Below are 27,231 nucleotides of genomic sequence, written 5' to 3' on the forward strand. Positions count from 1 at the left end.
GAGGACTGCAAATGCTGGAGATTAGAGTCGAGAGTGTGGTGCTGGAAAAGCACAGCAGGTCAGTCAGCATCTGAGGAGCAGGAGAACCGATGAGAATCAGGAATGAGGGCCTTTCGAGAAAGGGCTTTTGCCTGAAACGTCGATTCTCCTGCTCCTCGGATATTGCCTGACCTTCTATGCTTTTCCAGCACGACACTCTCAACAGTGTGTACCAGCTAAAGGGCAGATCAATCAGACTCCATATTCCTGTACCTTATCCGATGGGGAGGGCAATGGAGTCGCGGTATTACAGCTAGACTGTTAATACTGAGGCCGTGGTAATGTTCTGGGCACCCAGGTTCAAATCCCACCATTGGCAGATAATGGAATTTGAATTCAATAAAAATTTAGAACAATTGCCAATTGTTGGGTAAAAGCTCAACCGATTAAGTAATGTCCTTTCCAGGAGGAAACAGACCTGGTCTGGCTGCCGTGCAACTCCAGACTCATAACGATGTGTTTGCCTCTTAATTGCCTCTGGGTGATTAGAGATGGGCAGTAAATGAAGGCCTAGCCAGTGATGCCTACATCCCTGGCAGAATTTGGGTGAGAACAAGGCTGTGTTAGCCCATATGTTTAAGTAGCTGCTCTGCAGATATTTTCTGGGCTCACACATGGGAACTGAGTGACCAGTGTCAGTGAAACTGAACTCAGTCAAGAAGTCAGGTGGCTAGACATCAACTCGCCCGCAGGCAGTGTAATTCAATAATGATTTTTTATTTACATAGGTATGAATCTACACAAGCTCAGACTGTCTCCTTCCTGCAATCTGTCTCTCCAGCTGTTATCCAACCCTGTGATTGTCTATCACCATGATATCATGATCTTTTAAACAGGTGCTGTTAACTGCTCATCAAGAGAACAAGAAAGAAATCGTAGAGGAGAAAGTAAAGAGGAATTTGTAAAAATTTGAGTAATCTGCTGGGGGAAATTACTTGTTTTTTCAGTTCCTATAAGCTTCCAGTTGCAAAATTGATCTGACTTAATTCTGGTTTAACTGCATATACCTATTGAGGTTTTGGGAGGCAGGGTCACCTGATATCTGGTAGCTATGAAAGGTTCTTGATAAAACTAAGTTGCAGTTGTTTATTATTATTTATAATATTATTCTAATTATTTATTTTTCCCTTTCTCTTCTATGGCGTACTGTAGTGTTTGACAATGACACGAGAATGATTGAGATTGAGAATTTCTTGCGCAGGGAACATCAGACCATCTCCTCATTGCCCCATGGTACATTCTAGGGAGAGCCTCAACCAGATGATATGACAATTAATGAGTTTTGGTGGAATACAAAATTTGATGTTGACTTCTCTGTCTTATTGCCATCTTCACCTGCAATTTACTGACTGTTCTATAACATAGCTGCAGCAGAGGGAAATCATTCTTATCTCAGTTTTTAAAAAAGTTCTACATAAATTGGAAATTGTTCCAGGTTTCCATGGTTACAGAATAGTTATGATTTTTTTCAAAATATCATATCCATAAAATATGTAAATATTTGAGGAGAAGGGAAAATATCTCATAATATACATAATTCAGTGGTATTCTTAATTTTTACATGTTCCTACTCCCCAAAACAAGCAGGACTTTGAAAACAGGATGCAAATTTAAAACTCAGGCCAATTTAAGCCAGGAAGCACAGAGCTAAGAATTAATGATTGTATGAGTTTGAATATATAACAGATTCCCATGAAGCTGATTACTGAACCAGTTTGGGTTTTTACAATAATTCAACTTTCATTTGTTATTCTCCTGGTACAATCTCTACAAATTACGAGGTTTATTGAATTTCACTGAATGAAATTTGAACTCATGACTTCTGAATTGCTAATCAATATACCAATATACTATAGTAGATTTTTTTAATCAACCTGTCAGATGTGTTATGATACATGTCTGGGGCAAGTGAAGCTTGAACATGGGCCTCCTGACCTACAGGTAAAATCACTACCACTGCAGTATAAGACCCTCTATTGTACTATTGTACCATTCCAGTGCATGGTGAGGGCTGGAGTGGGATTTAATCCCACCATTTAGTATAATGTGAATGCATTAATTTACAGAATCCCTATACTGCAGATAGAGGCCTTTGGCCTATCAAGCTTGCACTGACCTGCAGTAGATCCAGCCACCCACCCTATCCCTGCAACCCTGCATTTACGAGCGTTAGCCCACCTAGTTTGGCACCCCTGGACACTATGGGGCAATTTGGAATTAAGAATCTAATGATGACCATGAATCCATTGTCGATTCTCAGAAAACCCCATTTGACTTACTTATGTCCTTTAAGGAAGGAGATTGCCATCCTTACCCAGTCTGGCCTAAACATGACTCCAGACCCACAACCAATGTGATTTTTGACTCTTAAACCACACTCTGGGCAATTAAGGATAGACAATACATGCTGACTTAACCAGCCACGCTCTCAATCCGTGAAAGAATAAAAAAGATTAGCATGGCCAATCCACCTAACCTGCACATATTTGGACTGTGGGAGGAAACTGGAGCACCCGGAGGAAGCTTACATGGATATGGGAAGAATGTGCAAACTCCACACAGCCACGCAAAGGCTGGAATTAAATCTGGGGCCCTGGTGCTGTGCAGCAGCAGTGCTAAACACTGAGCCACCATCACACCCAAAATCCTGAGTTTAGTTTTTGTAATATGGACTCAGTTGTTTGTGATATGCCTGAGCGGGGAGATGAGCCCTACCGTAAGCATGTATTCCATTAGTTCATCTGTTGTCCAATACAAATTTATGAACCAAAGATGCAAAACTGTGTGGTGCAGCAGAATTGTTCAAACACGGCCATCATTTCTACCTCGATAATTATTTTGTAACTTGTCTCCAAATTCTGGTAAGGACAGACTTTGCTGTAACTGCAAGCACTTCCCTGCTGGATATGTACACTGGGTGCTATGTTGCTGAGAAGATTGAATAGGGTTGCAACTAGATCCACTTCAGGAATTTTTGAGTTTAAAGAGAAGGCTCCCCAAAAAATGTATTTAAATCAAATGACAACTAAAATGAACTGTGATAGTGTCCTACTCGAGAAAATAACACATAGTTTAATTATTAAATTGGACTCCCAGTTTTTTCCTATGCTATCTGCTTTAAAAATGATGTGTCAAGTATTTTATGTTGCACTTTTTGAATTTCAGAATATTTTCATTCTTTCTCAACTTGGGAATGAATAAAATTTCAGGAAAAAAGGTATTGTGAGCAGCTGTTGATAGGTTATCTAATTTAAGGCAAAATCTTTGATAACACTATGCAAAATGGCATGACCTCTTTTTCAATCATCATTAATATAAACTGTCAAACACATCACATTACTGTGCAGTGGTCTTGCCAGCTCTGAATCCAGGAGTGGAACAGGAACTGGAGTTGCTGCCGCACTTCCTAAGTTGGAGCTGCAGAATTTAATTCACTTTTGAAGTGTTTGAGGTGGCTTTGTGCTTTGCATACTTGCTTGAGTTAGAAATTCAGTTCCCATTTCAGAGACCTGAGCACCAGATCTTGCCTGGCACTCTGGTGTCCTACTGGAGGAATGCCCAACTGTTGGAGATGCAATCTTTAAAGTCATTTGATCTGAGACTTGGTCTGCTGTCTTAGGTGGATGTACAAAATCCTGTGGTCGCCGTGCAGAGAAGAGCAGGAGAGATTCTACTTGTGCACTGGCTGAACGTTTAAGCAACAGCAGTAAAACAGAAAACCACGTTGTAGTTTGTCAGACTTTGCTGTGTGCATTTTACCGATTGTGATTCCCACTTTGCAACAGTATCCACCTGCAAAAATATGTCAGCAAAATATTTGGCTACGAAGCACTTTGGGATTGTCTTGAGGTCATGAGCACCGATGTATAGATCCAAATATTTCCACCTTTTTTTGAGGCTGCTTTAATGTTTACTACACATGGAGGATTGTACCTGTCATGAGGCAGCTTCTCAGCCTCCATCGTAAATGTTGAGCAGCAAAGTTGGAGACCAAAACTATGAGAGAGTTCCTCTGAATGAGAGATATTGCCCTGGAGTTATAGTTGTGTTCATGTGCCCACCGAGGCACTCCCTGAGGGGCTAATAACATCAGGATCATATTGATAAATGATGCAGAAGATTAATGTGTGCTGTTCAAAAAGCACCAGTAAAATTCACTGTACCATATAAATCTATCAGTCGCGGGTTATTTGTCACTTTTACACAAATATGACACTTTAACTGCATCCCAAGAGAAGTACAAAATGATTAATGATGAAAATGAATTACAGACAGCTTAAAAAGAATACAGACTCCAGCCTGCAGGAAATAGTGTATTCTTGGCACATCCAGCTATGAAAGCTGGTGGACAAATAAATAACAAGAGAAGAAGGCTCTACAAATGTCCCCATTCTCGCTGATGAGGGAGCCCGGTGTACCAGTGCAAACCTGTAATACTTGCAAACATCTTCAGCCAGAATTGCCTCTTCTTCTGGGCCCCAGCATCACAGGTGCCACTTTTCCACAAATTCAATCCATTCAATGTGATATCAGGAAACAGCTGACAGCACTGGGTTCTGCAAAGGGTTAAGGGCCCCAACCGGATTCACCAATATTACTGAAAGTTTATGAGTTAGTGTAGCCTAGCCAAGCTATTCCTCTGCATCTGCAACACTGGCATCCACCGAGCAATGTGGAAAACTGGGCAGGTGTGGCCTATGCTTAAAAGCAAACCAAATCCAGCCCGGGCAGTTACAGCGCCATCAGTCTAATTTCAATGATCAACAAAATGGTGGAAAGGGTCACGGACGTTCTATGAAGTGGTACTTTCTCAGGTATTGACTGTGGCTTTGATGCTCAGCATGAGTTCCACTAGGGACACTCCACTCCTAACCTAATTATAGCCAAGGTCCAAGTCTGTGATGAAGTAAGGAGCTGAGTGAGTGAACGAGCTGAACTCCAGAGGTGAGATGAGCGTGTCTGTCCTTGACAGCAAGGCAGCATTTGATCAAACGTGGTGTCAAGGGGTTCTAACAAAACTGGAGTCAGTGGGAATCAGAGTAAAACTCACCGATGGTTGGAGTCATAGCCATTTTCCTTTGTGCCAGTTATGGTTCCTAAGGATAGGATATTTCTAATCAACCTATTCGGAGATGCTATTACACACTTCTGGAGCATGTGGTATTTGAACCTGGGTCTCTTGCCTCAGAAGTAAGGACAGTAACACTGCTCCACAGATTCCTCCTATATTTAATTCAAATTAAACTTCATGATGGATTTGAACCCATGTATCCAGCTCATTGACTTGGGAGTCTTCTACTTCTGGGTGACTAGCCCGGTGAATTAACCAGTATGTCACCACTGTCCCTAGTTCCATAAGGTGGTGTGTCCTAGGCCCAACTATCTTCAGTTGTTACAATAATGATTTTCCTACCATTATAAGGTTAGATGTGGAATATTTGCAAATGATTGCACAATGTTCAGTGCGATTTGTGATTCTTCAGATACAGAAGAGTGTGTGTAAAAGCAACAAGGTCTTGACAGCTTCCGCACTTGGGCTGATAATTGGCAAGTAACATTCATGACACAAAATTGCAAAGCAATGGCCTGTTCCAACAAGAGAGAATCTAATCATTTCTCCTTGCTATTTAATAGTGAGGGGATTTAGTAATACTCACACTATTGACATTTTGGGAGAGCCCATTCACCAAAAATTGAACTGAACTGAGCTACCCAAATAATACGAGGAAAAGTGAGAGACTGAAAATTCTGTCACAAGACGCTCGCCTCTGGTTCCCCAAAATGTTTTCAGCCATCTATAAGGTACAAGTCAGGATTGTGTTGGAATTCTCCCCACTTGCCTGGATGGGTGTAGCTCCAACAAAACTCAAGAAGCTTCACACTATCCTGAGCAAAGCAGACTGCTTCATTGGCACCACATCCACCCTCTTCAAGAGTTAATCATTTTTGTCCCTCCCCACCGCCTCACCAAACAGATCCTCTTGTTCATGTGCAACCCACATTCCTACTAGAATGGTACTGTTGCTGAGGGAGAATGAGAGAGTGAGAGAGAAAGCATGTAAACCTCTCTTTATCTGCCTGTCCCTCCATATTGCACAATTTTCTGTCAGCCATTTCTGAACCCATTGGACTGAAAGCAATTCATTCTCAATCCCAAAAGGCCACCTGAAGGGTAGGCTATTCTGAACCACCTCAGTCTAAAACCAAAACAAAGTGGCCATCCTGAATTGACGATTTGAGCAGATCCGGCAGCCGGATTAGAGGTAGATCATGAGAGGAACAGAATTCACATTTCAGGACAGTGGTGTCTAATCAGATTTGTTAACTTGTTTTCTCTTGCCGTAGTTGCTGCCGGAATGTTTCCAGCATTTTCTGTATCTTTTTAATATTGTTTACCAGCCTTCTGCAGCTTTCAGATAAAGCTAAATATTCAGTTTAAATATAACTGAACACACAAGGAGAACTGAGAACCACTACTTCAATTGCAAATATTTAAAAGTTGTCAATTAATTCATGAATTATCCTAGGAAAAAGGAGGCAAAAGCAAGGAACTTCTTGTTTGAGGGGGGTGATCTAGAATACTCTAGCAGTGTGTTCTTCATTTAACATGTTTTCCAGCAATGTTGTTCCTTAAGCTAGGATTGGCATAATATGGAATTGAAAGGTTAGCTCGGTGAACTGGACAGATGGAGTTCTGTTTAACCAAAAACTCTGCTCCAGGGGAAAAAGCGACCTCTCTCTAATCATACATAAACCGTTGGCCATCTGCACTTGCAATTTAATCAGCCATCTCCTTCAAAATTTGTTGGTCTAACAGAAAATGATGCAAAATATTCTTGACAATACATGCTGTTGAATTGTGAGGTACTTCTGCAGGGCAGGTGGATTGAGAACAAGTGCCAAAGCATCCAAAACAGCATCCTTTAAATTGAAAAGGGGCCACTGTCCTGAAATGTGAATTCTGTTCCTCTCATGACCTACCTCTAATCCGGCTGCTGGATCTGCTCAAATCGTCAATTCAGGATGGCCACTTTGTTTTGGTTTTAGACTGAGGTGGTTCAGAATACCTCCTCTTCAGGTGGTCTTTTGGGATTGCATTTCATCTTGGAGCATCAAAAATATTTCAGCTGAAGAATATGTGGAGATATAAATCTGTTGAATATAAGGAGAATGGAGATTGCATATTTATAATGCTTTTGCAAACAAATCTTTTGGCCATGAGTATAAAACAAAGTCAAAAAGACGACAGATGTTGGAATCCAAAGTAGACAAACAAGAGGCTGGAAGAGCACAGCAAGCCAGGCAGCATCAGCAGGTGGAGAAGTCAACGCTCCAGTTATAACCCGATATAAAGCAACTTGTTTAGGCATGTTATGACAGACTGAGGGCAGGAGGGACCCTGACCTAGACCACTGCATCACGAGACTGTATAAGTGAATATCAGGGGTGGGATATCTGAGCAGATAGAGAAGGGATGGTATTAAAGGTAACATTGAATAGGGGATAGAAGAAAATACAAAATGGAAATCTGCAGGTAATGTGCAGGAACTCATTGAGCAATTGAAGGAAAATGATTGTTTTCTGAGCCCTACAGTGCCCCACCTCGGCGCCATGTTTCGCAAATATCACCTCTTTTCGGTTAGCATTTTTTTATTTGGTTCTGGAATTTTGCATCCCTTCTGGTCCCCTCCTTTGGACTTTCAATTTCCAGCAATCTCTCATAGAGCTGAAAGGGAAGTGGGCTTGTAAGAGAAAGGGACTTAGTGAGAAAGGTAGGGTAACTAAGTCAGTTGTGTACCCCAAAAGACAATAACCTTTGCCTCATTCTTTGAAGCATTGGATGCAATACAGCTGGTCCCACAGTCATTCCTGGAGTACAATCTCATTAGTAATGCCAAACCCTTAAGCATAATCTGCCCTCTCAAAACTAATTTGCCTGTTTGATGTGCTTCAATGATGTTGAAAACAATGTGAAGTGCCTATTATAATGCTTGACTAAAGATACTAATGGACTGGTTTTGATCAAGTGCCCTTAAAGGAATAGGAAAGGTAAGACCATCCAAAGTACTACTTCATTTATCTCTTTATTTACACTGGATTGCAATATTTCCTTCTCGGTGAGCGATTGCCTAATTTTTGGATGTCATTTTTAGCCAGGTTGGAGTTCTGTAGTTTTGGACCCACTTCTTACCCTGGAACAGTTGCAACTGCGTAGCTTAAGAAGCAGCCATTTGACTACCTAAACAGCAATTCAGGTGCAGACCATTACTTTTAAGGAGTTGGCAGTGTGGGTGAAAAGGGTTAGAAAGAGAGCTTGTTATTAAACTAGAAAACTGGGATGGGCAATAGTAACAACTTTACGTATTTAAAAATCACATGCCTGGTTGTAACACTGCTCCTTCGTTAGGTAGCTAGTGGGGCAGGATGATAGAATACAGAATTTATAGTAAAGATCGATGTGTCTTACACTGATCCAATATATTGAACAAACCTTGATTGCTGTTAAGTCTTTTATCTTTTAGAAGCTGAGAATATGGACTCCATCTCGATTTCAAGATTATGGTGCCTACTATAGAGTTGGTGGACAAAATGACTGAGGAGTCTCTCAGCATAGTCTGTGTTGTAGGCCAACCTGAGTGGGTTCGTGATCCGTAATCCTTTTGGGATCTTTCCTGCTTTCTTGCATTTCTGCAGAAACTTGATGTCTGTGTCGATTTGCACGATCTCCTTGGAGATCCTCTCCACTTTGAGCTGGCAGTTAGTGGTGTCGATGGTAGCCATGATGTGGAGGTGCCGGTATTGGACTGGCACAACACCAGGTTATAGTTCAACAGGTTTATTTGGAAGTATTAAGCTTTTGGAGCACTGTTCCTTCATCAGGTAGCTCTGAAAGCTAGTACTTCCAAATAAACCTGTTGGACTATAATCTGACAATGTGTGATTTTTAACTTTCAGAAATGAGGACTTCAGATGCTGGAGATCAGAGTCAAAAAGTGTGGTGCTAGAAAAGCACAGTAGGTCAGGCAGCATCCAAAAAGCAAGAGAGTCAATATTTTAAGCATGAGATCTTCACCGTTCAAAAATGAATGAGCTTTTGAACCATTTGGTCAACTTTTAGTCTCAGTCCCTCTGCTGTAGCAGTGTGTTGTAACCACGAATAGCCTTGTTTGTTGCTGTAAATCCATCCCTTAAGTGAATTTGAATTTTTGTCATCTGAGTTAAATTTGAGTTCAACATCCTTTTCAAAACAAGTTTATTAAATCATGAGGGGCATAGATAAGGTAAATAGACAAAGTCTTTTCCCTGGGGTGGGGGAGTCCAGAAGTAGTGGGCATAGGTTTAGGGTGAGAGGGGAAAGATATAACAGAGACTTTAAGGGCAACTTTTTCATGCAGAGAGTGGTAGATGTATGAAATGAGCTACCAGAGGAAGTGGTGGAGGCAGGTACAAATGCAACATTTAAAAGGCATCTGGATGGGTATATGAATAGGAGGGGTTTGGAGGGATATGGGCTGGGTGCTTTGATGTCTTTCCCCTCTCACTCTAAACCTAGTCTAGTTCAGGACTCGAGGGACAGGTTTATTACATAGTACTTAATAGATACAATATACCTGACCTACATAGAGTCCTTATGAGATCCCAGGCTAGACTCATGAGGAAATACAAAATACAAGCTACATAGAACATACAACTGCAACAAGGACTGAACTGGTCTTCAAATGGTTGGGGCCTCCCAAGAGTTGTCCCCTGTTTCCTGATAGGTGGAGCTTATCTCATAATGTTAGTTAACTCAAACTGCCAAACGCAACAATGATCAGCCCCCATCCCCCCATCTGGTGGATAGACACGCCCTGTTTCCACTAATCCATCATCACAATCACCACCACACAAGCACTTTCACCACCTATTAACTGTTTTCAAGTTTAAAAACTGAACAAGATACCCTATTTGACGTGCACACATTTCACTGTGACACTCAGATCTGATTTCTCTGACCTAAAGGATCAAGTAAGGATAGCACTGTTTTTAAATAGGAGGTGTGGATTAGCTCACCAGAGAATTTCTATTCTCCAGCCTTATGCACCCCCCATGCCTGACTATCAGGCCCAACTCCAATGGGTACCCAGTGCTTAACTCTCGGAATATCTGCTTCAGTAGTCCCACCTCATCATCTCTGCTGCTTGGTGGGCCCAAGACCAGCCAGGGTCATTCCTTCAGCTCAACCAGTCAGTGTGTTGCTCCCTCCAACTCTGCTCCTTTGCCGATTACAGATGCTGGCTTTTGAGCAGCAAGGTTGGGAGAGAGGGAATCTGTGATTGGATAAACTCAAGCAATCTACATGGGAGAGACAGGAGCTCTGATTGGAAGGACAGTTTCTCAGAGATCCTGTCACAGCTGAACATGGGTGACCTTTCTCGGCTCGGTGAGAGTTGAGGTTGAAAAGGTATGGCCCTAATGGTGACATCAGCCAGTATGAGAATTGAACCTGCACTATTGCAGATTGGGTGAATCGGCCATAATGTTCAGGGATGAGTAGGTTAGGTGCATTAGTCAGGAGTAAGGGTAGAGTAATGCAAATCGGGTTTGGGTGGGATACTCTTCGGAGGGTCAGTGTGGACATTTTGGGCTGAAGAGCCTGTTTCCACACTGTAGGGGTTCTATATATTGGCTTTGTTCTGCCTCACAAAAACTAGCCAACTGAGCTAATCAACACAGTCTGCCTTAGGAATGTCTGAAATACAATCAACATGTGGCCCCCAAACCTTTGAAATCTGTTCCTGAAGTCCAGTTGCATTGCCTGTGTTTGTCATTATTCTTGTTTCATAGTTTATCTCATTCAAGTTTTGTGAAACAATGATTCTGGAATCAATAGTGCTTGGCATTGTCACACTCATTTGGATAGATCCTAAACAAGAAGACCTAAGAGGCGTTGGCATAGGTAACTTGAGATAAATAATAACATCAATATAAGCTGACATGTTTGTTGTTGAGCAGATCCATAATACTCAACCTTCTAGCCTACATGATTGATTAATTGTGGTGCTTGCCTTTTTTTTAAACAGAAGTGCTACCATTTCTTATTCCAACGTTACCGTCTCGAGCATTACACCGTCTCCTCAAATTGGCTTGCTTTGGGCACCGTCGTCCTCTTTGGATTTCTCTCTCTCTCTCGCTCAGTGGCTTTATTCAGAGGTTCGTGGCTGGAAGTATTTGTGAGTTTGTGTGCGACAGAAAATTTCTTTCCCCACTCACCAAATGGCGAAATGGGTAAACAGATTCCACCCAGATTTTGTACAATGAGTGGTTCAATGTGATTTATTTTCTTAAAGTTTCAATTTTGTGATTGCAATTAATTTGAAAGGTGTAAAAGCTTGAAAATGCTGATTTAAGAAAAACGAATAACTAAATGATCTCAAGTCGTGATCAAAACATGAGTAAAGGATTGGGGCCTTGGAAGTGGACAGAATTTAGATTTCATTAACCTCTTATATTCTGTCCATGTTTTTTATATTTACAATTTTAATGTAAATCTTAACATTTCTATGCAAACTTTCACGGAAAATCTGCCATTTTGTAATTATACCCTCCTGTCCTTGGGAGCACTGGAGTTTATGATAGGGGGATGTGCTCGTAATAATGCAGATAGCTTCCAGCTCCATACAGATGAGGTTTCTTCCCTCTGACCCTGAAAACTCTTTAAAAGGTCAGTATTGATGGGGCAGGGGTTGGTGTCAATGTGAGCAAATGCATAATGGCTTTCTGGCTTTAAAAAGAAGAATTGCAGCCAGGTATGTCTTGTTTCCATTATAATGTGTCAGTTTGGTTTAAGCATTAATGATTCATTGGTGCAGCTTTGGGCTTGTAGGGAACATAAGGGCATTCTAATATGCCAAATGTTCTAAAACAGTAAAACATCGAGTTTGTAAGTTGTAATGCTTTTAACCTGAAGTGAATATAGGAACAAGAAACATCTGTTTCCTGCCATTTAGCTAAACGTGTCTATGGTGTTCCATTATTGGTTGTCTATAGACTTTGTCACCATTAACATATAAGCCATAGCTTCACTGGTTATAATGTATAATATGTGAATGTAAATTTTCGCATCCCCTTTGGGCAGGCTTTGTAAGTTCATGGTTATCCTGAAGTGCAATATCAGAAGAGTACAAGTGCCAAAATCACAATGGAGGTCAAGATGCAGCTCTGTTTCCAGAATATTTATTGCAGCATCATTTCACAGAAGGCCAAGATGAAACTATAATTTTTAATATATCACATCCTTGGCTGTGTAGGTAATTAATGCGCTATAACAATTGGCAGCCCACATAAGCCAGCCTGTTTGGATTCTGTGCTGAGTTAGCTGGGTTCCAGTTGGTAGACCGACCTTGGGGCTCAGTATTCTAATGGCTAACAGTAACAGAAGCTGTGGATTTATGGATGTCATATTAGGACAGACTGAGGCCTAACTGTGGTCTACCAGGCCTCAGAGAACCAGCAGCCACTCATTGACTGGGGGTTATATGAAGAAATGTTTACTGGTGGCCTGTACCAGAGGGCAACTGGAGTCATATAGCAAACATGAAGCAGTTCCATAAATTACGGAGAGAGGAAAAGTCAGCTCTGGGAAATGTGGAAAGATAAATCTGAGACTCTGTTTTGAAACCTTGTATTTGCGAAAATGCCATGTTGTCCTGGTTTGACTGTGCGCTTGGAATTTTTTTTTTGCTTTCTAGACAACAACTATATCTGTTTATTTCTTTTTTAAAAAAAACTCCCAGAACTCACATCAATTGACGTCATGGAAGGAATGTCCATCATGTTGTCTTGTTGTTAATTCACAGGTTACCATACTCCACTTGACCTATATCCAGAATTTCACAGGATTGCCACAGACCCAAGCATTCATACAGTGCCTGAGGGAAGACTGGTCAATGTTTGTGTTGGAAAGGAATGGCATCGATTTCCCAGCAGCTTTCTCCTACCCGACAAGTAAGTAATTTGGCCCTGAGGCCATCAGTTATGTGATTAGACTTGAAGAATTGGGCTTTACATCAGAGACAGACAGGGGCTGCAGTGAGGTTAGGAAACCAAGCATAGGGTGGGTTTTCTGAAGGCCCAGGCAAGGTCAGGTCGCAGAAGTTTCTAACTCCATTTCCCAGCTGGAGCAAGTCATGTGGGGCAGCTGATTGGCCTTCCTTAATGGCATCGTGGGTCAACCCATAGGTGGTGGGTTGCAGCAGTTCTAGAAGGCAACTCCAGCCGGCAATGAATAAAAACCAAACTACCTGCAGATGCTACAAATCAGAAACAAAAAACAAAACTGCTGGAAAAGCTTAGCTGGTCTGGCAGCATCTGTGGAGAGAAATCAGAGTTAACATTTTGGGATGAGTGACTCTTCCTCTGAACTGGTGAATTCAGTGTTGTCCAGTCACAGAACCTCATACTGTTTCTAATGAATTGCAACTTGTGCAACTGAAATCACTTTACTGTCAAAGAAAGATTCAGAGCTTTGTCAATTAGTCCAACATCTGCCTGAAGATCTAGTCTTGCTTTTTGTTTCTCAGCTGGCAGCTCCAGTTCATTGCTTCTGAATTTCGTGGCCAGCTCCCAAAGCCCTATGCGAAAGGACCGAAGGCAACTCAAATCCACCCAATGGACATGAATGACCAAAACGCCGAAGAACCCTCCAGATACGTAAGTGATGGACTTTATTTCTGTGACTGTGAATTTTATATTTATTCAGCTGAGACATAGTAGCAAAGATGGGGTAAAAGCGAGGATCGCAGATGCTGGAGGTCAGATTCCTGATGAAGAGCTTATGCTCAAAACGTCGACTCTCCTGCTCCTCAGATGCTGCCTGACCAGCTGTGCTTTTCCAGCATCACACTTTATGACTCTGACAGTAACAATGATGGATGGAGTGCTTCCATCTTAAATGTCCAGTATCAGCACTAAAGGCTGCTCGGCAGGAATAGATAGAAACAGTTATGTATTCTACAGCAATGATGCTCCTCAAAATTGATCTCAGCACCCTTCATTTTACGTCAAGATTGCCAACAAATTGAAGACTTTATCCATTAGTACAATTCATTGTTGTAATTCATTGTGTCTCCAATGAATGCTTGACAGTAAAAGTTTATTCCCCAATAGCTACTGATGTATTTTGAAACCCAGAGGGAGTAGCAAAACCTCAATTTTAAACTCCAATTCATGCATTGGCTGGTTCAGCATTTATTGGGTGTCTCTATTTGCCCTGGAGAAAGTGGTGGTGAGCTGCCGTTCTTTTTGAGCCACTACAGTCATGGACTGTTGTGTTAATAAGGCAGTCCAGGATTTTGAAGTTGCTTACTGACATCTCCCCATGCTATGTTCAACCGCCCTCCAGCTTCACCTTTACCTTCCTGTGTAAATCCCATTCTCACTCCCCTTTCCCGACCCTCATGTCTCACCTGGAGTTATCTCTATAAACCTCAGCTCCTTTCTCCTCCTCTTATAAGCATTTTCAGCAACTATCTTTTTGAACTGGTTTCTGGTTACTGACCCTAATCACTCCCTCCTCACTCATTGTCTGTTCTTCCTCCTGTTGCTGCTGAGCGTAAGAACATCAGAAGCAAGACCGATCGAGTCTGCCCCACCATTCGATAAGATAATGTTGATCTTCTCCAGATGTCAACTCTCCTTTCATGTCAGCTCCGTATAGTCCTCAACTGCCCGATTATTTCAAAAATTATCTGCCTTCTCTTGAAATATTTTCAGTGATCCAGTATCCACAACTCTTTGGGATAGAGAATTTTGGACATCCTCTACCCTCTGTTTCTGCACTCCAAACTGTTCACATCCTTCCCAAGATATGGTGCCAGGAACTGGATGCAGTAGGCCAGTACTGTCAGATACCTTGGAATTTCTTGAGGATGTTGAAGCCTCTATATGAATGTACATCCTTCCATCTTACAAGCAGTAACTAACTACAGTATTAACTCAGACTGTACAACAGAAGAATTGAGATCATAATTGGGTCTGGAGAGCTGTTTAAAATTGAGTGAAGTGCTTTGGGGAGACCCATGAGAAAGCACTTTTGCCATAGGATTAAGTTGTTGATAATCTATGACTGTTTTATACATCTTTTCTAACCTCTTCTTTCCCCGTACACACTTGGTACGAATATATGTATTGTCATACTGTATAATTTTTTTTAATGCATCTGTGAACAACTGCAAAATGAAAGCCAAGTATTGTGAATGCTGGAGTTCTGAAATAGAAACTGGGACCACTGGAGACGCGGTGGTTCAGTGGTTAGCACCGCTGCCTCGCAACACCAGGGACCTGACGATGTCTGTGTGGGGTTTGCACATTCTCCCTGTGTCTCTGTGGGTTTCCTCTGGGTGCTCCCACAATCTAAAGCTGTGCAGGTTAGGTGGATTGGCTGTGCTACATTCCCCATGATGTTCAGAGATGTGCAGGCTAGGGTGGATTAACCGTGGGATATACAGAGTTACAAGGATGGGAAAGGTTTGGTTTAGAGAGGAGTGCTTTTCAGAGGGTCAGTGAGGACCTGATGGGCCGAATGGTCTGCTTCCTCATAATAGGGATTCTGTGGAGGATCTCCGCATGTCTGATATCACCTGTTGGGAGAGAAACAGAGTTAGTGTTTTGAATCCAACATGACGTTTCTTCAGGCTGTTCTTGTGGAAATTACGTATTTCCAAGTCAGAATGGTAAGTGGCTTGGAGGGGAGCTGTAGCGTTTCCATGTATCTGATTCCCTTGTCCTTTTATATGGAAGTGGTCATAGGTCTGGAGATGTTGTCTATGGAGCACTGGTGAACATCTGCAGTGCATCCTGTAGTTGGTACACATTGCTGCTACTGAGTGGTAGAAGGAGTGGATGCTTATTGATGTGGTGCCAATCAAATGGGCTGCTTTATCTTGAATGGCGTCTAGGTTCCTTTCAGTATTGTTGGTGCTGCACTCATTCAGGCAAGTGGGGAGTATTCTATCGCACTCTTGATTTGTGCCTTATAGTGGATGGTCAGGAGGGGAGTCACTATATGCAGGATTCCTAGCTTCTGACCTGCTATTGTAGCCAGAGTGTCTATATAATGAGTCCAATTCAACTTCTGGTTAATGATTACCCTTAGGATGTTATTAGTGGGGAGGATTCAGTGATGGTAATGTCATTAAAACTTCTTGGCATTAATTGGATTCTCTCTTGCTAGAACTGGTTATTTCCAGCATTTGTGAAGCACGAATGGTACTTGCCACTTGTCAGCCCAATCCAAAGTGTTGTCCAGGTCTTACTGTATTTGGACATGGATTGATTCAGTGTCTTGAGGAATGGCGAATGGTGCTAAAAATGGTTCAAGCATCAGTGAACATTCCCACTCTGACCTTATCACAGAGGGAGGATCTTTATTGATTGCTTACTCAATGTGACTTGAGAACATCAGTGATTTATTCACTATATCTTCTTGTCCCATTGTGCCCCCTGTAGAATTATGCCTTTAATTTCAATTATCTCTCTGCCTTCTTCAAATCAAAAGGAATCACCTCATACTTCCCTGCATTAAATTTAATCTCTCACTTTGCAATCCATTCACCAACCGGTCTATGTCCTTTAAAAGTTTCAGCCACATCACAACCCCTCTTTATCAATAATATATCCAGGTTTGAGTGGCTTCCTGTCACCAGATAAGAGAGTTCCTTATTAACATGCAGATGATATTTTGACCAATGATGCATCCACTAACAGCCTTTTCATCTCATTAACCAAAAAAGAAAATATTTTATATGTTAAACAAATTTTATAAAATGATTTCCTGCTATCAAACATGATTTCCTTTCACAAATGGGAAATGCTAGTTTAATTATACTTTAATCTGTCAGAAAATATGCTCAGACACATCTCAAGAGTTTGCTCTTCCTAAGAGAATGGCTACTGGGCAAAATTAAAGCTTTTTTTTTGTTCTGTAGCAGATTTTGTTCTGAGAGTCCTTTACTTTAATGATCCTGGTGAAAATTGTCTTTTTTTAAATTTTGATTTCTCCCCTCTGTTGTTCTATTCCCAAGGCAGTGATGGATAGGAGAAAGTGAGGACTGTGGATGCTGAAGTGCCGGAGTCAAAAAGTGTGGCACTGGAAAAGCACAGCAGGTCAGGCAGCATCCGAGGAGCAGGAGAGTCGATGCTTTGAGCATATGCCCGAAATGTCCACTCACCTGCTGTTTGAATGCTAACTGACCTACTGTGCTTTTCCAGTGCCACACTTTTCACCAGTGATGGATAGGACCTAACACACTTGTAAGCTTTCATTTCAAGATGTACCTCTAAATGTCAACATTGCCCAAGTCTGCTCCTAAATAAAAGAACAAAAGTCTGTTCCAGTCCACCACTTGACTACACCTAAACACTTAATTTATACAGTGAATATCTTGTGCTGAATGGGATGAATTACTGTAGCTGGCATTCAAATGGCCACCTGTTGTTGATTAACCCCCCTGAGCCAGCCATGTGTGAGATTAGATTAGATTACTTACAGTGTGGAAACAGGCCCTTCAGCCCAACAAGTCCACACCGACCCGCCGAAGCGCAACCCACCCATACCCCTACATTTACCCCTTACCTAATACTACAGGCAATTTAACATGGCCAATTCACCTGACCCGCACATCTTTGGACTGTGGGAGGAAACCAGAGCACCCGGAGGAAACCCACGCAGACACGGGGAGAACGTGCAAACTCCACACAGTCAGTTGCCTGAGTCGGGAATTGAACCTGGGTCTCAGGCGCTGTGAGGCAGCAGTGCTAACCACTGTGCCACTGTGCTGCCCACATAGCTGCTTGGCCATTATATTTGGGTGCTTTCCAAGCATACTTTCTAAATCAGAAGCACTTTAACCAAAGTCTATTTCTGGTTTAAACTTTTGTCTTCCTTTTAGGAGCTTTCCTGTGTCTTGTTGGCAAAGAGACAGACAAAGTATATATTTCTGTCTCTTTTTACGCGTAGATTTTCCCACACCAGGTTCTCAGCTTGAAGACCAAAGCTGTAACTTGAAGGATAACAGGCATGGCTGACCAGGAGACATATTGGGCAGGTTTGCAAGTTGGTGCTTGACCTGTTTCATGGTGATGTAAATGTATCATCTGTAGCCATCAGGTCCTCCAATGAGATTTTTTAAAATCACTGTTGAAACATGGGTGTCATTGGCTGGGCCAGCATTTATTGCCCGTTCCCAGTTGCCCTTGAGAAGTTGGTGGTGAACTGCCTTCTTGAACCTCTGCGGTCCACCCGCTGTGCATTGACCCATTAGGGAGGGAATGTCAGGATTTTGACCCAATGACATTGAAGGAACGACTATTATATTTCCAAGTCAGGACAGTGAGTGTTTTGGAGGGGAACTTGCAGGTAATGCTGTTCCCATTATCTGCTGCCCTTGTCCTATCTGGGTTGTGGGTTCTGAAGATGCTGGGTGAATTCCTACAGTGCATCTTGTAAATGGTACACACTGCTGCTACTGAGCACTAGTGGTGGAGGGTGTGGATGTGATGCCAGTCAAGTGGGCTGCTTTGCCCTGGATGGTGTCAAGCTGCTTAAATGTTGTTGGAGTAAGTGGGGAATATTCCCTCACAGTCCTGACATGATGTGCCTTATAGATGGTGGGCAAGCTTTGGAAGTGAGTTACTCACTGCAGTGTTCTTAGTCTCTAATCTGCTCTTGTAGCCAGTGTTTATGTGGTGAGTCCAGTTGCGTTTCTGGTCAGTGGTAACCCCAGGATGTTGACAGTAGTTTTCCCCCGATTCCCATTGATTCCAATTTTGCCCCAGCCCCTTGATGCCACACTCAGTCAAAGCTACCTTGCTATCAAGGGCAGTGACTCTCACCTCACCGTGAACCTGAACCTTCTGGCTCAGAGACAGGGATGCTACCGTCATCTCCACAAGCCTGTCTATTTCACCCCTTTAAGTATACAGTATGCGAAAATGTCTTGCAAAGCTCTCAATTTTCAAGATTAGAAAGATATGCTTGATTTATTATAATTGTCAGCTATTATGCAGGTTATGAATATTCTACGAAGCACATGAACAAGCCACAGCCTTTCAGCTTCATTTTGCTCGACCACAATCGATAACATTTACTCCACTCCTGCAGTTGAGGCAATGGTTGGTCATTTGGCTCATGGCTTTCAGACAGAATCATATTTTTAGCTCTCGATCTGCCACCAAAAGCTTCAACTATTTTGCAATCCTAAATCCAGGAGTGAGTCAGTCAGACTCCGTCTCACCAAGTGTTTCTTCTTCATGTTAAATGTCCTGACAGTTAAAATCAACTGACATCCTGCTGAGGCCAGAAAAGCTTCTGAAAAGCTTCAACTCCCTGAATGAGTCTCTCTCACTGTTAAAGATGTAATGGTGTGAGGCACCAAGTACAGAAGCAGAAAGCGTTATGCATATTTACAGGAGTCTCATCACGACCTCAGATGCCACATTATTCTGTGACAGACACTAAAGCGTTGCCATGACAACTCTTTGGTAAGAAGATTCATTCTAAATACTGATTGCATTTCAAAAAAATTCTGTACTATCAGTAAAACAATCTTTTTATTTCAGTGACTGCATGTGAAATATGAACATCTGAGTACAAAGGTTGAGATTCCAGCTATAAAGACCTTTCTGTGGAAGAGGGGAATTAATTTTAATTTTAGTTTGTCTCTCTCTCAGCAATTTTCAATAGTATATTTATCGCTATTACTTGTCATGTGATTTCCATAGCATTGCTTTGAAAACTGAAAAGAAACTCACCAAATTGTCTAAAACGATTAGTGGGCGGCACGGTGGCACAGTGGTTAGCACTGCTGCCTCACAGCGCCTGAGACCCGGGTTCAATTCCCGACTCAGGCGACAGACTGTGTGGAGTTTGCACGTTCTCCCCGTGTCTGCGTGGGTTTCCTCCGGGTGCTCTGGTTTCCTCTCACAGTTACAAAGATGTGCGGGTCAGGTGAATTGGCCATTCTAAATTGCCCGTAGTGTTAGGTAAGGGGTAAATGTAGGGGTATGGGTGGGTTGCGCTTCGGCGGGTCGGTGTGGACTTGTTGGGCCGAAGGGCCTGTTTCCACACTGTGAGTAATCTAATCTTAAAAAAAACACTAAGTTTTGGCATTCATGTGTTTTTGTTTTTCAAAAGCCGATCTAACTTCCCCAGATAAACCAAGAGTCAATCAGTCATTCCAAACTTGAGTATTGCTGAAAAAGGAATCATTTTGTCAGAGTTTTTCATCTTGCACTCATCAGGGCAATTCACAAGAATGTCAATATAAAGAGAAGACAGCACTAATACTTCATAAGAGAGTACTGATTGGTTGGCAAGTGGGCTCTGATTGGTAGCAGATGCACTGGTTCACGATGATCAATGTAAATGCTCAGCATTGACTAAATTTTCAACCCGGTAGGTTGATTTTTTATTGTTCAAGGCAAAGCATTGACAAATGAAGCAGACAATGTCTGCCGTCTGTTTTGTTGATTTGACACAGTTACAGTGTGCATGTACAGTTCCTTTGGTCTGCAAAGGACAAGTTTCTGTATATTCATATGTGATGGTATTTCTTAGGAATTGCCCTGATAGATGCAAGTTGAAAAGTTTTGACCAAACATGCCTTTTTTGAGACATATTGTTATGTAGTAGCAATCATTGGAAACATACATACGTGGGAATATTATTGTACAATAACAGAAGGATCACTGAACCCGAAACATTAACTCCAATTTCTCTCCACTGAAGCTGCCAGACCTACTGATATTTTACTGCAATTTCTGTTTTTGTATTGTGCAATAGAGTTAGTGTCGTTAAAACACAAATACCAGTTGAAGTTAACATTCAATCAGAAGTTGAGAGTGAAGGATACCTGCAAAGTAGTGTTGGTTGTAAGGGAAAATTGGTGTTCCTTTAACACACAACTTCAAACTTCTCTTGCATCCAAGCAGGATCCAAGTGCTGTTTCTGGCTCGACATGATGGTCAGGAATTCTGTTCGGATCACTGAGCTTGCATTAGTCATCCATATCTGAATTTCAGGCATTTCAAATTATATAAGGCAAGCGAAGTGCAACAGTCGAAAGTGTGGTGCTGGAAAAACTCTGCATGTCAGGCAGCACCCAAGGAACAGGAGAATCGACATTTCGGGCATAATTCCTTCTCCTGCTCCTCTAACGCTGCCTGACCTTCTGTGCTTTTCCAGCACCATACTATTGACTCTGATCTCCAGCACCTGCAGTCCTCACTTTCTCCTAACTGAAGTACAACAGTAAGGAATGCATTGTCCAATCCCAAGTTTCAACCTGCGATTGTGAGTTAGAGATGGAGAAAACAGTTCTATGGCCCAACCCTCTGGGAGTGTGAAATTGCCATATACCTGTGAGTTTCACAGGGTCTTGTGCAAGTTCAGCTGTTGGACAGGGAATGAGGGACAACATGACTGATGTTCGTTTGTTAGCTGTGCCCTAGCTAGTAACTTTTTTGGTAAAAACAATGACTCGAGATGCTGGAAACCAGATTCTGGATCAGTGGTGCTGGAAGAGCACAGCAGTTCAGGCGCTGCTCGTTGGATGCTGCCTGAACTGCTGTGCTCTTCCAGTACACTGATCTAGTAACTTTCTTGCCTCAAATCTTTTGGATTCAATTCCCATTTGTAGATTTTCAGCATAATAAACATCTCGACTGACACTCTGGTACAGTCCAGAGGATGGGGGTTGTACTGTTGGAGGTACCAGCTTTCAGATGAAACCTTGAATGCAGTGTTGACTATGATTTATATTGCAGGGGGTTTGAGGAGGCTATAATTCCTCATTGCTTTCAATGCCTTTCAGAATCAACTTGCCAACCAATCAGTGTCCATTTCTCTGGTCATATAAATGGTGGTGATAATCTGAAATTTGGCTTTCCTGCATGTGTCCTGATGAGAACAAGGCGCAAAGCTTTGGCGGTATGTCTCCCTTTTCAGTAATATTGAAGTTCTGCCCTACCAAGTGACTGACCGAATTTGCTCAAACCAGTTAAACTACACACTGAGTGCAAGACTGCTATGATCTGAGGATAAAACAGTTTAGATCTTGTCTGAGATTCAAACATGTGTTTTAAGAGGCCCTGAGTATGGTTAATTATTACATGCCTCAGGATGACATATACGAGGATTCTTTTGGAACCTCTTTTAAGAACAATTCATGGTTCATGTGCAATATATTTTTGGTTGTTGGCTGAATGCATCCGAAAGGCCAACAGTTGCTCTTCATTTAACCTCAGTTTAAATGAGGTTAGTTTCAAATGCTGGTTTTGGATATGTTCTCTTTTATGTGTGTACATGTTCACTTGCAAATGCAGTGAACAGCCCACAGAAGCAACCCTTTGATGCAGGGATTTATTCAGAACAGTGAAGCAGTTTGTTGTGTTACTGAATGAAAGGGCACAGAAACCCAAACAGCAAAAACTGATGCTGTGTGTGTTTGTGTTAAAGAAATCTGTGTACGACTGTCTTCATTCAGTAGGGATGGGAGGGTGCAAGGTAGGCAGCAGTTTTCCTTCAAGAAACAGTATTGTGTTATCATTGTAGAATGCAGCCCAATATTCCTGTTATGACATTAAATAAAGAGCAAAAATTATGTTAGGGTGAAATTACAAAATGAAATAAAATTTGGGGGGAATGTGATGAGTTAATTGACTGAACAGATCAATTGCAGTGGTATTGAGGTCATTATTCCCCAATGCATGCTGTTTGCTCCATGTTCTCTTGACCACTGTGCTTTATGTATAACGTAATTGCACTATATTACATTTTTTCTCATAGAGGTGATGCTTAATCTCTCCAGTTATGTTTGCTGGTTCCCAGAGTCTGCAGTTGAGAGAGAGAAAAAGAGAATTACTGTCGTAGGTTTATAGGGAAAATGGTGACACATTGGTTATGTCACTCTATCCCAAGCTAATACTCTTAGGGGCATGTACAAATACAACTATGACAGCTGGTGGAATTTAAATGCAATTAACAAATCTGGAATAAAGGGGTGACCATGAAACAATTTTAACTCAGTTGTACAAACCATCTAGTTCATTAATGCCCTTCCTTCAGTGAATGAAGTCTGACCTGCTGTGCTTTCCCAGCACCACACTCTGCGACTCTGATCTCCAGCATCTGCAGTCCTCACTTTCTCCTCCTCGGTGGCAACTGGCAGTTTGGCAACAAATGCTGAGACTACAAGCTGTGCCTGCATCCCATTAAAGGGAAAATAAAGACAAAATTAGCTGCCACTTTCTTGATATTTCAACTTTGACTGCATTTTGTTTAGATTAGGTAAGTATGGAAACAGGCCCTTCAGCCTAACAGGTCCACACCGACCCTCCGAGGAGTAACCCACTCTGACCCATTCCCCTACATTTACCCCTGACAAAAGTACCTAACAATGGACAATTTATCACGGTCAATTCACCTAACCTGCACATCTTTAGATTGTGGGAGGAAACCAGATCTCCCCGAGGATACCCAGGAAGAATGTGCAAACTCCACACAGACAGTCGTCCGAGGCAGGAATTGAACCCGGGTCCCTGGCACTGTGAGGCAGCAGTGCCAACCACTGAGCCAATTTCTAAAGTATTTTAATGAAACAAAGAACTGTGGATGCTGAAGAGATCCTGGAGTGGAGAGAGAGTGAGAGAGCAGTGTTAACATCTCAAGTCCGGGACCCATCCTCAGAATGGAAGGATCACTGGACTTGAAATGTTGACTCTGCTTTCTGTTCACAGATGCTGCCTGACCTGCTAGATTTCTTCAATAATTTCTGTTTTTGCTTCAAAGCTACTTAACTGGCTGGAAAATGCTTTGTTACACCTCAGGTCCTGAAAGGTAATAAATAAACTCTATCTTTTTGTTGCAAATTGGATACTACATGGTGACTGTAACAAACCTACAAAGTTATCAAAGGTTATAACCGTGATTTGGAGACGCCGGTGTTGGACTGTGTGATTTTTACCTTTGTACACCAATGATTATATACAACAAAAACCAAAAACAAACCAACATATAAAGTGCCAATGGCACCGAGTAAGGAAACTCACCCCCTGCCCAAAGGGGTCATCTACCCATCCCAAAACCCAACTTCCCAACCCGTTTCCAATAGTGCAGCCAGGGCATTTAAATACCTGAACTGGGCATAAACTACCTGTAAGTAGGCATCTAGCCATCCCAACTATTTTCTCTCCTCCTAGCTAGAACCAGACTGCAAACACAAGCAGAAAAGAAAGAAAATACACCATGAAATAGCAATGTGAACAGAGACATTTTGAAAAAAAGGGTAAGTACCCCACCCATTCTTTGGTATAACTTAACTTATAAATTGAAAGTATGCATCCCAACCATTGCCAAACATAGTTTAGACCAGATTATTACCAATAAATAACATCGGAAAAGAAAACCTCGACAAGGGTTCCTTTTTTTTTAAAAGAAAAGTAGAGACATACCTAAACAACACAACTATTTGGACATATTAAGTTGATCTGAACAATTTAGTTTGTCCACAAGGTCTCTTGCCTTCTCCAACATGTCAAAGAGATGGACAGTTCCATCTAAGGTGAACTGGAACACTGACAGATACCTCAGAGAGTACTGAATCCCAAGCTCCCTCAGTCTTTTCTTGATGCCATCACAGGATTTTCTTTTCTGATTCACTGCGGCTGAGAAATCATGGAAGAACATAATCTTAGAGCCCACGTAAACTAGGGCCTTCGGATCCTTTCCCTGGGTTCTGGAACCACACCAAGATAGGACCAGGACGTTGGCCCAGACCTGACCTCTGCACCACAACCCGGTGAGCCCTCCAATCTTCAAACCTCTATTCCAGCCTCCAAAGTTAAGAAAGTTCAGCAACCAGTCATCAATAACTTCCACCTGCTGCTCACCTTCCTTACTCTCCGGCAGACAGACGATCTGAATATTTTTTTCTCCTGCTCCTGTTCTTGAGATCATCAGCCTGCTCAAGCAAATGATAGGCCTGCGTCTCCAGGGCCTGGCTCCTATTCTTGGAGGAACCGGTACTGGCTTCCACCACTGTGACTCTGTGTTCTACCTCATCCGTCCTTTTTTCCAGCTCTGCCAGCTGCTGTTCATGCTTCTGTAGCATGATAAAGATAAGGGCCAGCTTCTCCATCTGCTTGCCTGACATCTTGTGAGATTTCACGAGCTCCTTCACCAGGACCTGGTAGGAAATCGAGTCTGAGGATCCTCCAGGCTGGGCCACTGGCCTGGCCTCGGAAACTCCTCCTCCCTGCTTCGGCATCCCTGGACTGCAACAACCAAGGGAAGTTGCTCTCCTACAGTTTTCAGGGACTACACAACCTTTCCAAAGTCCCAGGATATCGTGGTGGTCCGGGTAGGACGGGCTAGAACGTCGTCCCCCTCGCAATATGGTGCGGGCTCTGCAACATGATCTTCCTAGATCGCCGCCATCTTGGATCCCCCATGGTGACTGTAACAACAAGTGGAATAGGCTTCACATTAATAAAAGTTGTCCTGGTCTCTCCAGTTTTGCAGGAAATTGAGGTCTAGCTGTTTCTGGAGCATAATCCACCGTAATAATCCTTTATATTGAATATGATACAGTTATGAATGAGCTCACACAGAAAGAGTGACTTTTAATGTTGGTGAAGACGGTCTTGCCTAACGACTCGAGTCAGCAAGAGACCCATGTTGCTCCTTTTCAGGAAGGCCTACTGCTTTAAGTGCCAATCAGCTAATTAACTAGGTAGATTTTATTTAATTTGTTCAAGGCATGAGGGTATCATTGGACCAGTATTTATTGCCCATCCCTTGGGAAGTCAGTGATCTGACTTCTTTTGCAGCTGTGGTCCTTGTAGTATAATGAGGACACTGACAGTGCTATTAGGAAGGAGTTATCAGGGTTTGGACCCAGTGATACATTGGCAGGTCATAGATTCATAGAGATGTACAGCATGGAAACAGACCCTTCAGTTCAAGTCATTCATGCTCGCCAGATATCCTTAGCTAATCTAGCCCATTTGCCAGCACTTGGCCCATATCCCTCTGAACATCCGAGGAGCAGGAGAGTCAACGTTTCGGGCCTCCTGACCTGCTGTGCTTTTCCAGCACCATATTCTTGACTCTAATTTCCAGCATCTGCAGTCCTCACTTTCGCCATATCGCTCTCAGCCCTTTCTATTCATATACCTATCCGGATCCCTTTTAAATGTTGTACCAGCCTCCACCACTTCCTCATTCCACACACTCACCACCCTCTGTGTGAAAACGTTGCCCCTTGGGTCCCTTTTAAATTTTCCCCTCTCACCCTAAACCTCAGCCCACTAGTTCTCTCCCACCCAGGGAAAAAATGTTGTCTAATTCCCCAATCATGCCCTTCATGATTTTATAAACCTCTATAAGATCTCCCCTTAGCCTCCGATGCTCCAGGAAAAACAGCCCCAGACTATTTAACCTCTTTGTTTAGTTCGTGCCCTCCAAACCTGACAACATATTTGTAAATCTTTTTTGAATCTTTTCAAGTTTCACATGTAGTATTCCCAGGCAACCAGATAATCAAGCGTCTGGGAGGTTGCCACTGATACTGCACCTACCTAAGGCCCTGGATTACTGAGGGTCCCAGACGTGGATGAGCAATGGAGCAAGGGTGGGCTGTTGAAAGATGTTAGCAGCAAAGGTTGGAGGCCGATGGTTCTCACTAGGTCCCTTTGAATGAGGTGTCCCATCTGAGAGCCTGCGCATAATCCCAAGGATTTGCTTTCTGGATTTCCCATGAGTTGAGTTCCTTATCCATCGTAGGGTGAATGCTGGTAGTGTTAGGGCAGGGCCCTGAATTGTCCACTTGAGGGACTTAATTGACAGCGAGACAGGAATGTCTTACCCTCCCAGACACAATGGGAGCAGAAGCAGGAGAGCAGCAGGCTCCGCACCCAATAAAATATCACTCACCACCACAACGTGATACTAGGGAGATATTAAATTGTACCATAAACTTTGACAGGCTGTTCAATGGTGTTGTGCGTTATAACTAAATAGACTTTGGTGTCGCTAACACAAGCTTACTGTTACTGGACAACAATCAGAAATATGAAACCCAGTCATTTTAATCCCCCTGGACCTCCCCCATAATAAGGTTTGCATTTATATAGAGCTTGTTGCAATCACTCAGA

At 42.4% G+C, this 27,231-nt stretch overlaps 1 protein-coding gene across 4 annotated transcripts in view; it reads left to right on the forward strand.

Annotated features, from left to right (window-relative positions):
- Nucleotides 1-27,231, forward strand: part of alg9 (ALG9 alpha-1,2-mannosyltransferase) — a 283,962-nt gene that overhangs the window by 92,096 nt on the left and 164,635 nt on the right. For all 4 annotated transcript variants that reach the window (XM_060846829.1, XM_060846830.1, XM_060846832.1 and 1 more), the window contains 3 exons: nucleotides 11,103-11,232; nucleotides 12,879-13,026; nucleotides 13,602-13,731. In XM_060846829.1, coding sequence (XP_060702812.1) covers nucleotides 11,103-11,232; nucleotides 12,879-13,026; nucleotides 13,602-13,731 — 408 coding nt within the window. The remainder of the gene's footprint in view (nucleotides 1-11,102; nucleotides 11,233-12,878; nucleotides 13,027-13,601; nucleotides 13,732-27,231) is intronic.

This window comes from Hemiscyllium ocellatum, chromosome 29 (genome assembly GCF_020745735.1).
Source record: "Hemiscyllium ocellatum isolate sHemOce1 chromosome 29, sHemOce1.pat.X.cur, whole genome shotgun sequence".
NCBI classification, from domain to species: Eukaryota; Metazoa; Chordata; class Chondrichthyes; order Orectolobiformes; family Hemiscylliidae; genus Hemiscyllium; species Hemiscyllium ocellatum.